This window comes from Lactuca sativa, chromosome 1 (assembly GCF_002870075.4).
Source record: "Lactuca sativa cultivar Salinas chromosome 1, Lsat_Salinas_v11, whole genome shotgun sequence".
Lineage (NCBI taxonomy): Eukaryota > Viridiplantae > Streptophyta > Magnoliopsida > Asterales > Asteraceae > Lactuca > Lactuca sativa.
Window position 1 is genome coordinate 106,054,139 of NC_056623.2, and position 16,740 is coordinate 106,070,878.

At 32.8% G+C, this 16,740-nt stretch overlaps 2 protein-coding genes across 2 annotated transcripts; both read left to right on the plus strand.

Moving 5' to 3' along the window:
* Positions 1-4,483: 4,483 nt before the first annotated feature.
* On the plus strand, positions 4,484-7,700 carry LOC128127715 (F-box/FBD/LRR-repeat protein At1g13570-like). Its single transcript, XM_052766397.1, has 4 exons — positions 4,484-4,625; positions 4,991-5,820; positions 6,990-7,154; positions 7,229-7,700. Exons 1-4 carry the CDS (start codon positions 4,622-4,624, stop codon positions 7,517-7,519), a joined length of 1,290 nt encoding a protein of 429 aa, XP_052622357.1. The 5' UTR covers positions 4,484-4,621; the 3' UTR covers positions 7,520-7,700.
* A 3,995-nt stretch (positions 7,701-11,695) lies between these two features.
* LOC111879265 (F-box/FBD/LRR-repeat protein At1g13570-like) lies at positions 11,696-14,776 on the plus strand. The gene is made up of 4 exons (XM_023875724.1): positions 11,696-11,762; positions 13,243-14,084; positions 14,221-14,391; positions 14,489-14,776. Exons 1-4 carry the CDS (start codon positions 11,696-11,698, stop codon positions 14,774-14,776), a joined length of 1,368 nt encoding a protein of 455 aa, XP_023731492.1.
* Positions 14,777-16,740: the final 1,964 nt, after the last annotated feature.

Here is a 16,740-nt window from a genome sequence, read left to right on the forward strand (position 1 = left end):
GAGCCTAGCACCAATAGTGTGAATGCCTCAAGTGGAATCACAAATCGCCGCAAACTTTGGAAACTTGAAAGAATAGTATATTGCTTCTTGAAATCGGCCACCCTTAGTTCTCACACAACTAGTTGTCATTTCAAGCATCACAAGCATCTTTATATAGTGTGGAGGATTGGGGTAAAACCTAATAACCCATGTCTTTTTCTTTTCAAGGATCCATGGGTTAAAAGCTCCATGGATCATCCGTGGACCCCCATGCATGCTTAGCGCATTCCTAATGAGTGTAAGCCCACATTATATAAAATGCAATAGCCCATGTTTAATTAGTCACCTTTTGATCACTAAATTAATTCATAATTAATTTAAGATCAATACTAATTAAACAATGTGATTTCATATTAATATATTATAACTTATAATATATTAATAAATCATAAACATACTATTCTCATAAGATTATCCATAATAATTGTTCGAGTGAAGTGCAACCCAAATAGACCATGCCGGGTCGGGTCAAGTATATACCAAATAAGTTATGGACTTAGACACCTTATCCGACAATTAGTCGATTTATGTAGAATCCCACCATAAAACACCTCCAAGCTATAAAAGGAATCCTTAGATATGTAAAAGGGACCTTAAGCCATGGTTTAGTCTATTCTAAAGGAGGAGAAAAGGTCAATATTTCAGGCTATACTGATAGTGACTTGGCCAAAGATGTAAATGACAGAAGAAGCATAGGGGGAATGGCATTTTATGTAAATGGAAACTTGGTTACATGGGCATCTCAAAAGCAAAGGGTAGTGGTACTTTCATCTTGTGAAGCTGAGTTTATTGTTGCTACTATTGAAGCTTGTCAGGGCATATGGCTAAGGAGACTTCTTGCAGAAATCACAGGTCAAAGAGTACCACCTGTGACACTGTTTGTAAACAACCAATCAGCTCTTGATTTGATGAAAAACCCTGTATTTCATGGTCGGAAAAAACATATTGACATCAAGTATCATTTTATCACGAAATGTGTTGAAAATGGAGAAATTATACTGACTCATGTGTGTGGGAAGAGCCAGAAAGGAGACATTCTCACAAAGTCCCTAGCAAGAGTGAAGCATGAAGGGATGAGGGACTTAATTGGAGTGAAGGAAATTGATAATTAAAGGGGGGGGGGGGAATGTTAAGAATAATTCAGAATTATTGTTTTATGCACGTTTTTATTAGCTTTAGAATAAATCAAAGTAGCCAGTGAAGTGGTCCCTGGTATACAACATCTAGTCAAATTTGTTTCCTATTTTTTAGCTAAGCTCTAGTTTAAATACACATGAAAATGTACGTTGTTAGTTACTCCCAACTTTATTTGTTTTGTTCAGTGAATAAAGAACATTTTGCCTCAATTATCCCCTGTGCCTACTACTTCTTCACTGTATCTTCTCTGTTCACTGTGTAGCTTTCTTTAAAACTGTTTATTCTAGTTTTACCCTTTCTTTAAAACTGTTTATTCCACTTTGTTGTGTTTTGTTTCCTATATTGGTAATAAAAGTCTTTACTACCTCGACAATATACCAACATACCTATATATATTTGATATGCATACCAAACTTCACCAACATCCTTATGTTCATGAAAATTTGTCAATTCATCTGCATATGTTGCATCTGAGTAACTTTGATACCCCAACATGGATGTAATTGTTTCAACATTAGGTTCTTCCTTGTCAGAGCTTTGAATACATTCCATAGAAAAAGAGTATTAGCATTTTGCAGCATATGTGTTTAAGCAGATTCTATCTCAGAAGAAACTAACATATAAGATACCACATTATTGAAGGTAATTTAATGTTAACGAGTTATATTAATAGTTAAAATTTTGGTGATACAACATTTTAATTGAAGTTTCTTCTGTTCAGAGATCGCAGTTATCAGATAAGTGTTCATCAAAATTGGGGAATAATTCTTGTTTTGAATATCCATAATGAATGTTAGGTATTAAGCATGTGTGATTCGGTTGCAGAGATAGATATTATCATATTATAAAGTATAGACAATACGAATAGTTATCACCTAATCATGATCTTCTCTGGATTAATAAACACTTCACCTTGGTTAATCTACCCCGATTTCTACCGATGACGGAGTCTAAGAAGCCAAGGAAGGCTCACCGGGAACCGATCTACCAGTCGCTACTTGCCCTGCTCCATCGGACCAGTTGAGTCCCCTCCCTACGTGTAATCTGCTGGCGACAAGGAAGAACAGCCAAGGAGACCGCCCGAGCGGCCCCCTAGCTACGATAGACAAGAGAAGCGTCGCTGCTTCTCCATTCTCCTTTCGTCAAATCGATCCCGCACCAGAGGTGCTTCCCCTTTCTCGATTGATTGCCATCATCGAGCCACCATGGCTGCTTGTGTTTCCATCTTCGTTGCTCGACAGATGAACCACGACCACCGGACCAAAACTCCTGCTACCTTTCTGATTCCCCTTTTTCGATTTATCTGTGGGGAATCAGAAACAAACGATAATCAAGATTTGCATTCCTAATATTGAGACTTGAGAGTATAATACTGAATTAGGGCTTTTTCTGACAATTTCAAGATCGAGTGGGATATATGGTGGTTCTAGTGGGTAGAAGTAAGTGAGCCTTGATCGATGTCAACGAACGGGGAAGAATGGGTGGCGGCGGTCGGAGTGCAAGGGAAAGAAGCAAGCAACACTCGATGTAGGGAGGCGGAGGAAGACCGGAGAAGATTTTTGTGGTCAAAGAACACACCCAGAGCTAAAGAGGGGAAACAAGGAAGGAAGGCGGGTTTTCTAATTTTTTTGATTTCCTTTTTCCCGCTGCTAGTTGCTGAAGAGCGCGTTTGTAAAATTATAAAGCGACATTTCTAGACGACACGCCTTTAACATAAGCGCCCTCCGTGTTTTTTTTGTGAGACACTAATTTTAGGGCATGCAAAAATGCGCGTCCTAAATTCTTCAAATTTTTAAAGATCTGACATTATTTTTAGGGAACGCCCTTTTGCGTATCATTAATCAGTACGTGTCGTAAAACGCGTGTCATTAAAGGTCTGTTTTCTAGTAGTGATTATGAAGATATTAATCATGCACTCTATGTTTCAAGTCACAAATGACTTCAATGTGTTAATAAACCACCTTAATAAGACTTTATGATGAATAAGATCTTCCAGACCATAAGTCAGGTATCATATTAAACATAAATCCAATCCCAAGTCATGATGTTATACTTTCCATTATATTCCAAATACAATTATAGAGTTATGTTGATGCCATTCTGTCATCCTTTAGTAAATCAAAATCATTTTAGCTTTATATTGAACAAATTATTTGAATTCATAATCCATGTTTTAATACTTGACTTTATTTCTAAATCATTTTCATTCAATTCCAATGGTAGATCATCACTGGAATCACTATGTCCAATACAATAACAATGAAAATCATGGAATAATGACTAAGACAAACATATAGATATACATATACTTCAAATAATATAGATTTGAATCATTTACCATGGCTAGGAGCTAATGTACAACCCAATCGTGAAGTTATAGTTGCAAAAACCCCAATTCCATCGTTGAAGTGGGAATTTGACTGTTCATTGCTTAAATGGAAACCTCATTATGTTCTAGAGTACATTTCAAGCATCAAAATAAACTCATAATCATTAATGACCTATGAAATTCAGATTTGGTGGGGAGACTAAACCCTAGGTTAAAATTAAAGGAGAGTATTGATAGATTATACCTTCAATGTTATAGTGAGTGATTCCAAGATTTTAAATCTTCACTTGAACTTCAAACCCTAGTTCTTGATCTATATCTGAAGTTAGAATTCGCCATGGAGAGTCTCCCTTAAATCTTAAATCTCTGTCTAACTTAAATGAAGTTGCTTGGAGCAACAAATTTGGATCGTAAGATGTTTAAATCTATAAATATTTAGGATTTATGTAATGAGAAATTGTTTGGCATTTAGGAGTTGTAAATTCAAAAGTGGTTAAAAAATTTGAATTTTTAGGATATATGAACTAAAAGAACAAATAATCTATTTAAATAGATTTTTTTAGCATGAAACTTTCCCGTTATGCATATACATGGTACTATACTGGTGGACATTCATGTTCAAGTTTTAAATCAAGTTCTAAATTCAATTCTAAATCAAGTTCAAGGATGGAGGTAGTGAGAGATGGACGGGTGGTGTTGGGAGGTCTATGTATGATGATCGTGCTAGTTAGAGATGGACGTTGGTGTCTTGGTGAAATATGTTCTTTGTAGGTTAGATTTGCCGTTAATAATAATAATAATAATAATAATAACAACAATTAAATAAGGTTCTAAGATTTTTGGAAGTATATACTATATATAATTAAATTGGAAATATCATGTGGATGCCATGTTGACCCTTTCTATTGAAGTTAGCACTACATGAACCCCCACCTCACCGATATTACCCGGAGACACTTTTTGCTGAAACAAAAGAATGTTAAAACATATAGACAAAATTTGTAATTACGTCGATATTTAATTTAGGGGCTGGTAGGCGGGCAACATACCCTAAATAGTAAATTCCCAATTGTTTGACATTCTAATTTGGTCTCTCCGATCGTATCTCCATTGTGAATGGGTAAGTTTCTACTTCATAAACCTAAGTATTCAGTTCTCGTACAACAAATGTCGATATCCTTTTACTGTTGTGTCGATTTATTTGTGAGATTTTGGTCGAATTATGCTCTTTGTGCTTTTTTTTCCTCAATCCAGTTGAATCCACAAACTCTGTTTTTGTTAATTTCATTGTCAATTATCACGTATCCATTGGAAAACATAAATCAAGAAACCGATTTGAGAAGATCTATTACATACGATTTGAAACATAATCGGATAGTTGCTAATTATGCAAGTCAGCAAGTATTAAAGGGTTTAAGCTAGGTTTTTCGTGTATATTATTTAGTCATGTAATTTCATTAGATTTATATCCCATTTTTATGACAGGGAAACATAAAAGGAGGTATGTAACTCGTGTTGGAGAAGACAGAATCAGTAACTTGCCAGAGCACTTAATAGACTCAATCTTAGAGCGGGTCCCATTTGAAGATGCTGTAAAAACAAGCATTATATCAAAAAAGTCGAGGTACAAATGGACCTCAATGAAGGTGTTGACTTTTGATAACCACTTCAATGCAAAAATTGCAAAAAATGGAGCTATTGATTACAATGAATATATAAGCACCATAAACCAAGTGTTAAACCTTCACAAGGGTCCTATCTCAAAATTTGTTATCCATATACCACCTATGCTTCTTGATAGCTTCGAAGAAATTGATGAATGGATGATGTTGTTATCAAGAAACAATGTGACAAAACTCGTTCTTTATAATTCCAATCGACGTTATGAGCTTCCTTCTCATGTGTATTCATGTTTAGGATTAACGGAGTTGATATTGGAGAATTGTAACTTCAATCCACCACTTCAGTTTGAAGGGTTTCTTAATCTTGAAGAACTTTTTCTTGAGCATATTGATTTTGGGGAGAATTTAAGTGGAAATCAGATCAACTTACCACAACTTAAGAATCTCTCTTTTCGTGAGTGTATGAATGTTCACAATTTCAACATCAAGGCTACAAAGATGAAGAGTTTGATTCTAGTCACGTGTCCTGATGCTAATTTGCTACAATTGTTGGAAAATCCTTCTATTGTTGTGTTTGGTGTATCTTTTCGGACTTTTGAAGATTTTGATAGATTTGAGATGATAAATTCCATCAGCTTTTTAAGTAGCTTAACAAGAATTGAAGACTTCTTAATCGAGGGTAATTTTCTTAAGGTATGATACCAAAGTAAACTTTAAATGCTTTCCATTTACGCATCCTTAATTACCCGTATATAACATTTATCAAAATGTTATACGTGAATGAGTATTGACAAGGCTAATTCAAATTTCAAACTATTTGGTTTTTTTAGTGAATTGCATTTTTGGTCCCTGTAGTATTCAAATAGATAAAATGACAGAAATGGTCATTGTAACTTTTTTTACAAAAATGGTCTTGTGTTTTATATACAAAATGACAGAAATGGTCCCTGTGTGAGATTTTCTTACAGAAATAGTCCTTCTGTAAGAAAATTACAGAAACGATCCCCGTCTATGAAAAATTACAGAAATGTTCCCTCTGTAGGAAATAGAAAAAGTTACAGAAATGAACCCTGCGTAAGATAAAGCTACAGAAATGGTCCCTCTGTGACTAAATTAACGAAATGATCCGTGTCAAAGACAATTACAGAAATGGTCCCTCTGTAGGAATAGAAGAAATTACAGAAATGATCCTTGTGTAAAATAAAGCTACAGGAATGGTCCCTCTGTGACAAAATTACAGAAACGATCCCCATCTAAGACAAATTTACAGAAATGGTCTCTCCGTAGTCTGTAGGAAATATACAAAATGATAGAAATGATCCCTGTGTAAGATAAAGCTACAAAAATGGTCCCTCTCTGACAAACATACAGAAACGATCCCTATCTATGACAAAATTCATAAATGTTGCCTCTGTAGGAAATAGACAAGATTACAGAAATGATCCCTGTGTAAGATAAAGCTACAGAAATGGTCCCTACATGACAAAATTATAGAAATGGTCCCTGTCTAAGACAAAATTACAGAAATGGTCCCTGTATAAAGATAAAGTTACAGAAAGTGTCCCTGTGTAACAAATTATAGAAATGGTCCCTGTCTAAGACAAAATTACAGAAATGGTCCCTGTATAAAGATAAAGTTACAGAAAGTGTCCCTGTGTAACAAATTTATTTAAATAGTGCCTATATATATGAAAAAAATTATAGAAATGGTCCGTGTGTGTAAAGACAAAATTAAAGAAATTATCTATGTTTAACAAAATTACAAAAATGGTCCCTCTCACTGCAACACACTGTCTTAAAACCCTGGTTAGATGTATTTCTCACGTTTTTATGCAACTTAAAATCTCACTTTCACCTCATAGTTTTTGTCTACAGAAGAGATTCCAAAGTGGCTTCCATTATCGATGAACAGCTTAAAACGTTTAGAGTTGCAAGATTTTGAAGTTGCTGATTTGGATCAACTTCATGTTGCTCTTTGTTTGCTTCGAAACTCACCAAATCTAGACACATTACGTGTGCACTTTGAGGTTATTAACTAAAAAATGCTAAAATTAGATTTTATTTTATATGTCACAAGAGTTGAATTTTTATGTTTTTTCAGGAGCCTCGATATTTTGTGGGCCTAGCTTTAGATCATTTCAAAGCTGCAAACTGCTTGGACTATACTTTGAAACAGTTAAGGACTGTGGAGATAACATGTTTAGAAGGATTAGAAGTGGAACTGCTTTTTATAAAGCTTCTACTTGCTCATTCACCTAATCTTGAGAATATCTCCATTACACCAATTGGACGTCTGACTTTTCGAAGAAGATTTGCGATTGCTAGACATGTTATGAGTCTCCCTCGAGCATCACCAAAAGCAGTAATCATCTACTTGAATCCCGAGAAATAGTTATATAAGAATATGTTCAACTTGAAATTGTTGTTTAGCATTATGCTTTTCATTGTTGTAAACATAGTGGAATTGGTTGTTTTTCTTTTTATTCCCCTTGATTTGTTTGACATGGGTGATTTTCGATAGAAGTGTCAAGTATGATGGATTTTTTTTAGTTTACATTACTTCAAATGGTTTATCGTTGTCTCAAAATCATAGGATCAACTGCAATCTCTATAAAAAAACTGTGATTTTTTTTTTCAAAATTTTAAGTACAATGTTATAATTGTGTGATTATTTTTGAAGTGCAATGTTATAATAAGAAAAACTTGAAAACAAATTGCTATAATTAATAAACAAAACAATGAAAGTTTCTTGATATCTCTTGCTTTTAACTGTAAATAAAAATCTCACTTTTGCTTCAGAGTCTAGTTCCTGAATGCATGAAAGAGCCCTACACATGCTTGTCGGTATTATAGACTTTGTGGCTAAATTGTCAACAATTCAACATGACAGTTTTATCACCTTCATGGTAAAGAGTATCTTTGATGCTTGTGAAAAATATTTAAGATGTTATCCATTGCTTTTTAAAGATGATGACTTAATGTAAAAAATAAAACAAAATAAAATAATTCAATGGTTTTTAAAGGTAAAATGATAAAACACAAGCGGGGAAAACGGTGGGTTTTGTAACAAAAATACAAACATTCTAAATTTGGGAAAATTTCAATGTTAAATATGTATCAAATACACGCATTCTAAATTTGGTATCAAGAAGAAATCACAAACAAATCATTTTAGGAATAGTTTCCTTGCAGCTATCATATAAAACTTATTAAGTATTAACCAAGTTATAAAATATTGATAATTCTTTAGTTCTTACAATTCTGAAAAGTTGATAAATCCATTTGTGCGCTTCCTTACAAATTGTAATTAATCACTTAGAATGTTAACTCAAGATTACGTTAACATATTAACTTGTTCCAGTGACGGGTATCGGGGCGGAGGAGGAGGGGGTTAGTTATTTTCTAGGGAATAGTTTTTTTATCAACAGTTACTTATCTTTTATAAATGTGTACCCATGCAAAGGGACGATGACGAATGGTTCCTTTCAAAAAAAATAGTTTTCTATCGAAAACATATGATTTTGTGTGTAAACGTCATTTTATACTCACGTCATTGAAAACAAAGGCGTATCTTTTAACTGATACTTCCATGAGGGCGTAAGATGTAAACTTGTCCAGGTATTATGCTTCTAGACAATGACACATAAAGTTCACATGTTTTGCGTGATCGATCTAATCACAATGGTATATTTTATGCTTAACAATAGTTTTAATTGAACTTATTGGTCTTAACTCTTAATGCAAATGTCGAGTTAACTTACTTGCTTGAAGACTTAACCGTTAAAGTTTATATAAATAATGATATAATGATTTATTTTAAAAATATGATAAGGTTAAGACTATCTTATTGACAATCAAAACTATAGAGCTGACAAAAATCGACCTAACAAACAAACCCAACCCGAGCCCCGTTTATTTTTATTTTATTTAATTTTATATTCTAGTCGAAAGACACATAAGGGTCAATTTATAAAGTTCAACAAATTTATCTAAACAACATTGTAATGCATTGATAGGATTAAAGACCATCCAAACATTTATTTCTTTAATACAAGCAAACTTTGGGATCTTTTTTAATTTTTTTTAAATAATATTATTAATGTAATAATATAATTTTTTTCAGATTTATCCAAGAAATTATTTTACACAAAACCATCACAACTTACTATTATTTGTAATTAATCTAATCCAACCACTTCCAAAAGGTGGATATAATCACCCATTTTTAACTGTTACATAATCTTATCAGTTTTAACTTTTATGTTAAATTAGGGTAAAATATGATTACAAAAGAGATACAAATAAATCACAGAACCTTGTTAGTCATGAAAAAAGAAAAAATACACCCAAAAAACAAAGTTGCTTAATCTTATCAATTTTAACTTTTATGTTAAAGAAGGGTAAAATATGATTACAAAACAAATATAAATACATCACATAACTTTGTTGGTCACAAAAAAAGAAAAAATATAACAAATTAAAAACAAAGTTGAGATGAGAGACATATTTATTGCAAACATATATGTGTATTGAATCTATTCGCATGCACATGCTGAAAACAAACCTATTATCTATCAGTGGTGGAGTTATATGCGACGGTGGAGTACTATAACATCGCAAAAAAATGTTTTTTTATAATTAAAAACATTATTTGTAAACATGTTTTATGTTATTGTATCTCCAACTAAAAAATTATACCATGTTTTTAATACACGGGATATGATAACTATACAAAATATATCATTTACGGTTACTACAATAATGATAGAAAGAGCTTTTCGGAATGACATATGTCAAAAATAAATTGCAGAATAGCACGGATGATCAAGTTGTAAACGATTGTTTATTCAATTTTTTTTAAAAGAATGTGTTTTTATAAGTTTTTCATAATAATAGTATTGACCGATTTCAAGACATGACAAGACAGATTCAATTGTAACGTTTGCTTAAATTATATATATATATATATATATATATATATATATATATATATATATATATATATATACACACACTAGGTGTCAGACCCGTGTAATACACGGATTGATTTAAAAAAAAGATTAAACATTAAAATGTAAACACAAAATATTTTTTAATATACAACTTTAAAATAAAAAAGGAAGAACTGTATTTATTGCAATTTAATATCATATATATGATATTCAATAATTTACATATATAAGTTTATGATTTTAATTTTAAAAAATTTAACAAACCAAAAATTGACAAGTGGATACTATTTATTTCAAAAGTACCACAAAATGACAAATGTCAAAACTCATGAGAGATTGACATGTGGCAAAAAAAACATTCATTTATTAAGGAGGATATATACATATATATATATATATATATATATATATATATATATATATATATATATATTTCGATTTACCACTATAAATGTTAAGAAACTCTTTGAACATATAATTTTGAATCTGGAAAAAGATTATATACCCCGTATTAAAATTCCTTGCTCCACCACTGTTACCTATGCCTTCTAGTTGCAACTTTAATGACTTTTGTATACCATATATATCCTGCTCACTTTGATATAACATTTTGTTTGATATGTTTAAGCATTGAAACTATCATACACATGCACACATAATTATAAACAACAAAATATAAAATATAGCTTAGCATTATAAGCACCAAAATTTTCAAATTACTAAATATTTCTATATATGCTGCAAGAAAAACCATCTCAAGAACGAGCTACAAGCCAGAACAACGGTGACGGGATGTAGTGAGTTGGTTGTCGTGGTGGCATTTAGGGCTTTTTATAGAAAGAAAGAGATGCCAACAATGGAAAGGGTAAACTGTGATGGTGCTCTGTTGGTGGCAGGGTGGTAAGTTGTTTGTGTTTAGGGTTTTTTAGCGAGGGAGGGAGAGAGTCTTCCAAGAACCAAGCACATCCATATGCTTTTTAATTCCTTTCTACACCCCAATCACCGAAAACATGAAAAGATGGAGGTAGTTTTAACCAAATCTCCTTTTTTCTTCTTCAAAGTTGTTCCTATATGGTTCTATGGAAGTTTATGTAAGAATCAGAAGCGATAATGGACAATTGTCCGGCAGATTAGTCTATTAGTTATTCATTATATAAGGAGAGGGCTGTAAGTGATGAGTGGTGAAAGATGTGATGGTGGTGGTGATTGGTTTCTCGGGTAAGCTTGTGAATGAACTAAGATAGGTTAGGACATATAAAGTAGATATGTGACAGTGGGTTTTCACGAGGGATGAGATAAGGGATCGATTAAAATTTTGAATGGAATGGAAGTCAAATGATTAGCGCGATATTATAATGATGGAACATAATTAAAGGGGAGCGAGTCAAAGATATGCATTCGTAAATTGTACATACAATATAACAACCAGACAAAATATACCATGATTACATGATCAAGTATAAGTAACTTACAAACCATGAGTCAAGGCTGATTTTGGATACATATCACAAAAGTAGTATTCATAAGGAAACTTCATAAAAGTCACTATATTTTGAATAACTACTATAAAAGTTTGATACTCAAAATATAATGTCAACAATTAGAGTAACGTAATCATGCCTGTCAGCATTACGCATTATCAAAATTCACATGTCAACCAGTCAAATTTTGACTGGTTAAACGGTAAAAATTAAAACAAAATAGTAAAAGGAGTGTCACATTTGAGACAAAGAATATCACAATATTAAAATTTAATTTTTGTGAAAACTCAGTGTTTTTAATGGAATTTATCCACATAAAAATATACATTGATATTCTCGTATTATACAAGATAACAACCCTAAAAATGAGGGTAACGCATTCAAATTTCAACTTTGTATATGGGTTGGATATAGATCGCATTCAAGTTTCAAATCTGTATATGCGTTGGATATAGATCATTAGATTGGTTGGAAACTATTTGTTAGTTGTTACAAACCTTCTCGTTTGCATTTAAAAAATTAAGATCGCTAGAATAGTTGTTTTCATCTAAAATTTTTGACATTCGCTCTGAAGGTATCTTCAAGTGATGATGCGTAAGTATCTACTTCACAAACCTCTATGTATTTGATTCATTGAAAGTCGTATGTGAAATCTCGATATCATGTCACAGTAATTAATATCTATTTGTTTGAAGTCTGTTCTTTATGATCTCATTCCAGTGGAATAAACAAACTTTGAGAAGGTTATGTAGTACTCAGATACTGGTTAATTCTGCAAGGCAGGGATTAAGCTAGGTCTTGCGAGTAGAATCTATATGATATGGTCATGTTATTTTCATTTGTTTGAGTTTCTATAAGTTAGGTTTTTCCAGGGGAACCATTGATTCAATTATAAGCTTGAGGATAAATCAAATAAACCGTAGACCAGGGAAATACAATGAATAACATAGAGAGAGGTGAACCCTTTTTAGGGCTTTGCTAATATTTAAAGTATAATGATTAACTCACGAATACTGCAAATATAACAATTCTGTTATGTTACTATACCGAAAAGATTACAACCATTAACTTATAAACAGTTCAAATATATCAATTCTTTTCTCAATCTATTACAGTGTTTTGTTAGAACATGACAATTATAATGTGTAATTAATTTATTTAATTTCTAATAATATTTTGTGTTATGAAAACGTGTCAAAATTAAAGTGACAAAGAGGAATCATTGTAAGCACGATTGTAAGAAATAAAATGTAAAATGGAAATTTACGGATAATAGCAATGGACTTTTCTCGCTATACTAATATGAGCAATACACTTTATTATTCACCCATAATAGGAAACTACGAATATTCACATTTCTATAACAATAACAACAACATAAAACCCAAAACTTGTGAAATGCTTTCAAGTTTCATGCATGTTAAGTAACACTATTATCAATAAAGAAATGAAAGTGCAATGTTATTTTGAGTAGGCAATTAGAAGTATGCTGTTACTATGTGCAATTAGCAACATTTCCCTAACAAAATCAGGAAAACTCACATGTTAATCCTTGTTCAAAATCTCCATTGACAATAAAAGGAAATTAAGGGAGTACAAGTATTTTCAAGTTTCTCCATGTTTTTTTATTCCTTCTATTTTCTTGGAAATAACCTAGTCGTGTTTTTTTATTCCAATAACAGGGACATATAAGAGGAGGTCTTTAACTTGTGTTAAAGAAGATCGAATCAGTAACTTACCAGAGCACTTAATAGACTCAATCTTAGAGAGGCTCCGAATTAAAGATATTGTAAGGACCAGCATTATATCAAAAAAGTGGAGGTACAGATGGACCAAAATTAAGGTGTTGGTTCTTGATGAGCAGTTCTCCATAACATTTGCACAAAATGGAGCTTTTGATCGTAATGGGTTTATAAATACCATAAACCATGTCTTGACCTCTCACAATGGTCCTATCTTGAAATTTCATCTCCATATACCAAACATGTTTCTTGATAGTTACCAAGAAGTTGATCAATGGATGCTACTCTTATCAAGAAAAAGTGTTAGGGAACTTGTGTTGATTACTACTTCAAATCGACGTGATGAACTTCCTTCTAATGTGTTCTCTTGTCTAAAATTGACAAAACTTGATTTGAAGAACTGTTTCATTAAGCAACCACTTGAGCTTGAACGATTTATCAATCTTCAAACTCTTTTTCTCCTGAATATTGATTTTGGAGCTAACTTTTGCGAAACTGAGATCAACTTACCAAAGCTTAAGACGTTGTCCCTTAGTAACGGTACAAATGTTTATAGTTTCAACATCAAGGTTACAAACCTGCAGATGTTATTTGTCTATGGGTGTCATGATGCCATGTTGCTCCGGTTATTGCACACTCCATGCCTTCGCCTTACTGATGTTAGTATAGTATTTATGAAACCCATACAGGATTTTGTTCGAGCTGAAAGATTGACATTGGCTACAATGTTATCTAACTTGCCCAAAGTTAGATCTCTAGTTACTGATGGTCATTTCCTTAAGGTATGCTACAAAGTAATTTTTTATTGTTAAACCTTTACTCTTCCTCAAATGGAGATTGCATAAACGGGTCCCACCTTTCCCAAATATCTAATCTTGTTTTTTTCTGATAAGTTAGAATCTGATATCCTCCTCATAGTTTTTGAGTGCAGAAAAGAATCTGAATTGGCTTCCACATGCGGTTAATGGTCTACACAATTTGTTGTTAACGGATTTTGAACTTGGTGATTTGGATCAACTTCATGGTGCTCTTTATTTTCTTCGAAACTCACCCAATTTAGGAAATCTGGGTATAGTGCCTTGGTACATGGTAATGTAAAGAGTGCTAAAGCATATTTATTTTGCTCATATAGTACACGAATTATATTTATATTCTACAATGTGGTTGCAATTTTATGTTTTTTCAGGGGCCTCAAGTTGATGCGGGACCCGCTTTAAATCATTTGGAATCCCTAAACTGCTTGGATTATACATTGAATGAATTGCAAACTGTGATGATAGTATCTTTAGAAGGATCAAGACCTGAACTACTTTTTATAAAGCTTCTACTTGCTCATTCTCCTTCTCTAAAGAAGTTTACCTTTAGACTAAATGAAGTTGATGTTCAAAATAGACTTAAAATTGGTGAGGATCTTCTGCAGTTCCCCCGAGCCTCACCAAAAGCAGAACTGCTCTACTTGAATCTAGAGCTGTAACTCTACAAGAACGTTCAATATAGCTTTAAGTGTTTTTGAGTTATCTTTAATATCTTTTTATTCACCTTGATTTGTTTGTTGTGAGGGTGATAAGTAAAATGGTTCTTGACTTCTTTATGCCTTCATGACTGCAATGTATCTAAAATCCAATTTCTGCATATCAAAGTGTTCTTTTTGACATTTTAAGTTTTAACAAGAATAATGGATTCCTCTTCTTCCACGAAGCCCTGCTCTAAACTTCTACCTTCAAATGGTTTATCTTTATTGAAATCAGAAGATCATCTAAAATCTATAAGTCAATGAAGGAAAATCTACAGAAATATAGACATATACTTGCAGACAAATTCAAGACTTCATCGATTTAATTTGTGAACTTTTATACATAGTCAAAGAAACATGGAGAAAGTTCGTTTATATCTTCATCCCAGAAAAAATGTGACATCTCTATTGAATATCTCCTTTAAATACCCACTTATTGTGCTATTTGCTTTGCTAGTTGCTACATTGAATCTTCCATATTTGTATTTGTTTTATTGCTTAACTGTGGTCTAATACTTAAAGATAGTTGTACAAGAAATTTCCTTAATAAACATGTTAAATAGTATGTTATATGGTTTTTCTGTGAAAGTAATTTATATTTTTGTTGAAAAGAATTGTAACAAATGGTTATGGTTTTTTTAATCGGGTTAAATAAATAAAAATCATTATATTTTGGATAGTTGTTATGAGTTAAAAATGTTATTTTCTGGGAAATGTCATTTTAACTCAACAAACTTTTATTATTTGTTTTAAATAGTCAATTAGTTTTTTTTTAATTTTTAATTTTTTTTAAACTAAGTCTATTTTACCGGTTAAATAAATCTATAAACCTTTTTATAAAATGATTTTTTAATATGTGCCCCAAGGGCATATATAATAATCATTAATTGAAGTATTAATTATAAAAATATTACCATAATTTAATATGATAAATATTAATTATGTGTAATATTACCATAATTAAATGTAAACTAGATTCATTATAAATAATGTTATTTATAATTAATATCTGATTTTCTAATATGTGACACGTATAAAAAACATTAATTAATGACAAATATTAACATAATTAAGTATAAAATATGTGATTATAAGGAGTACTACCATAATTAAATATGAAATGCATTAATAATCTCCATAAAAAATGTATTTAGAATATAATTATGATAATATTTTTCATAATTAATACTTCTTATGACCTCACCATTCAATAGATTTGGAGTTCAATAGAATGGAAAAAAGAAAAGTTTTTAATTCATGAATATTTGCTATGAATTACTGATGCGACACTCCGACCACCTGCTCTGGGATGTGCTTCTATGCTGGAGACAGATCTGTGAGGTCACAACAGACAAGGCCATTAGAGCTGCCCCAGGGACTGTGCCCCAGGAGCGGGCTCCGACGGTCAACTTAGATCATCTGGTAGATTTGAGATAACTCTCTTTAGCTAGAAAGAATCATCTTGGTGCTGGTGGCTGACGGTGGAGGGTGGCAGCTGAGTCACCCGGCCAGAGTCTAAGGCAGCGACTGAGCCGTCGGGGACAAGATCCTCCATCTTGGAGGAGATATTGTGCACTTTATAGGGGACAATTAGGTTAATGGGAATTAGGTCAGGCCTTGGGCAAGACCAATGCAGGCCAGCTAGCAAGGAATTGGGCGAGGTAGCCCGGAGGCACCGGTCGAGTCTGGCAAGGGAGCGCCAGGTCAAACCGGCGGGAGAGTCCGTAGCAAGGCTGGCAAAGGAGTCCCCAGCAAGGCTGGCAAAGGAGAGCAATGCTAAGGGGCGCCAGGCCGAACCGGTGGGAGAGCCCCAACAAGGCTGACAAGGGAGAACCAGACAAGGTTGGCGGGAGCGCACTTTCCTGGCACACTAGAGCAGTCTAGGTCATGCTAATGGACCATATATCATCAATTACATTTTGTAA

What these genes read in the sequence shown, in the direction of transcription:
- LOC128127715 (XM_052766397.1), top strand. An exon ending in TCGAGGGTAATTTTCTTAAG is followed by an intron (nt 5,821 to 6,989) that starts GTATGATACCAA and finishes TTCACCTCATAG; the next exon opens with TTTTTGTCTACAGAAGAGAT. An exon ending in CATTACGTGTGCACTTTGAG is followed by an intron (nt 7,155 to 7,228) that starts GTTATTAACTAA and finishes ATGTTTTTTCAG; the next exon opens with GAGCCTCGATATTTTGTGGG.
- LOC111879265 (XM_023875724.1), top strand. Translation starts at nt 11,696, where the DNA reads ATGCCTGTCAGCATTACGCATTATCAAAATTCACATGTCAACCAGTCA. An exon ending in CTGATGGTCATTTCCTTAAG is followed by an intron (nt 14,085 to 14,220) that starts GTATGCTACAAA and finishes TCCTCCTCATAG; the next exon opens with TTTTTGAGTGCAGAAAAGAA. An exon ending in GTATAGTGCCTTGGTACATG is followed by an intron (nt 14,392 to 14,488) that starts GTAATGTAAAGA and finishes ATGTTTTTTCAG; the next exon opens with GGGCCTCAAGTTGATGCGGG.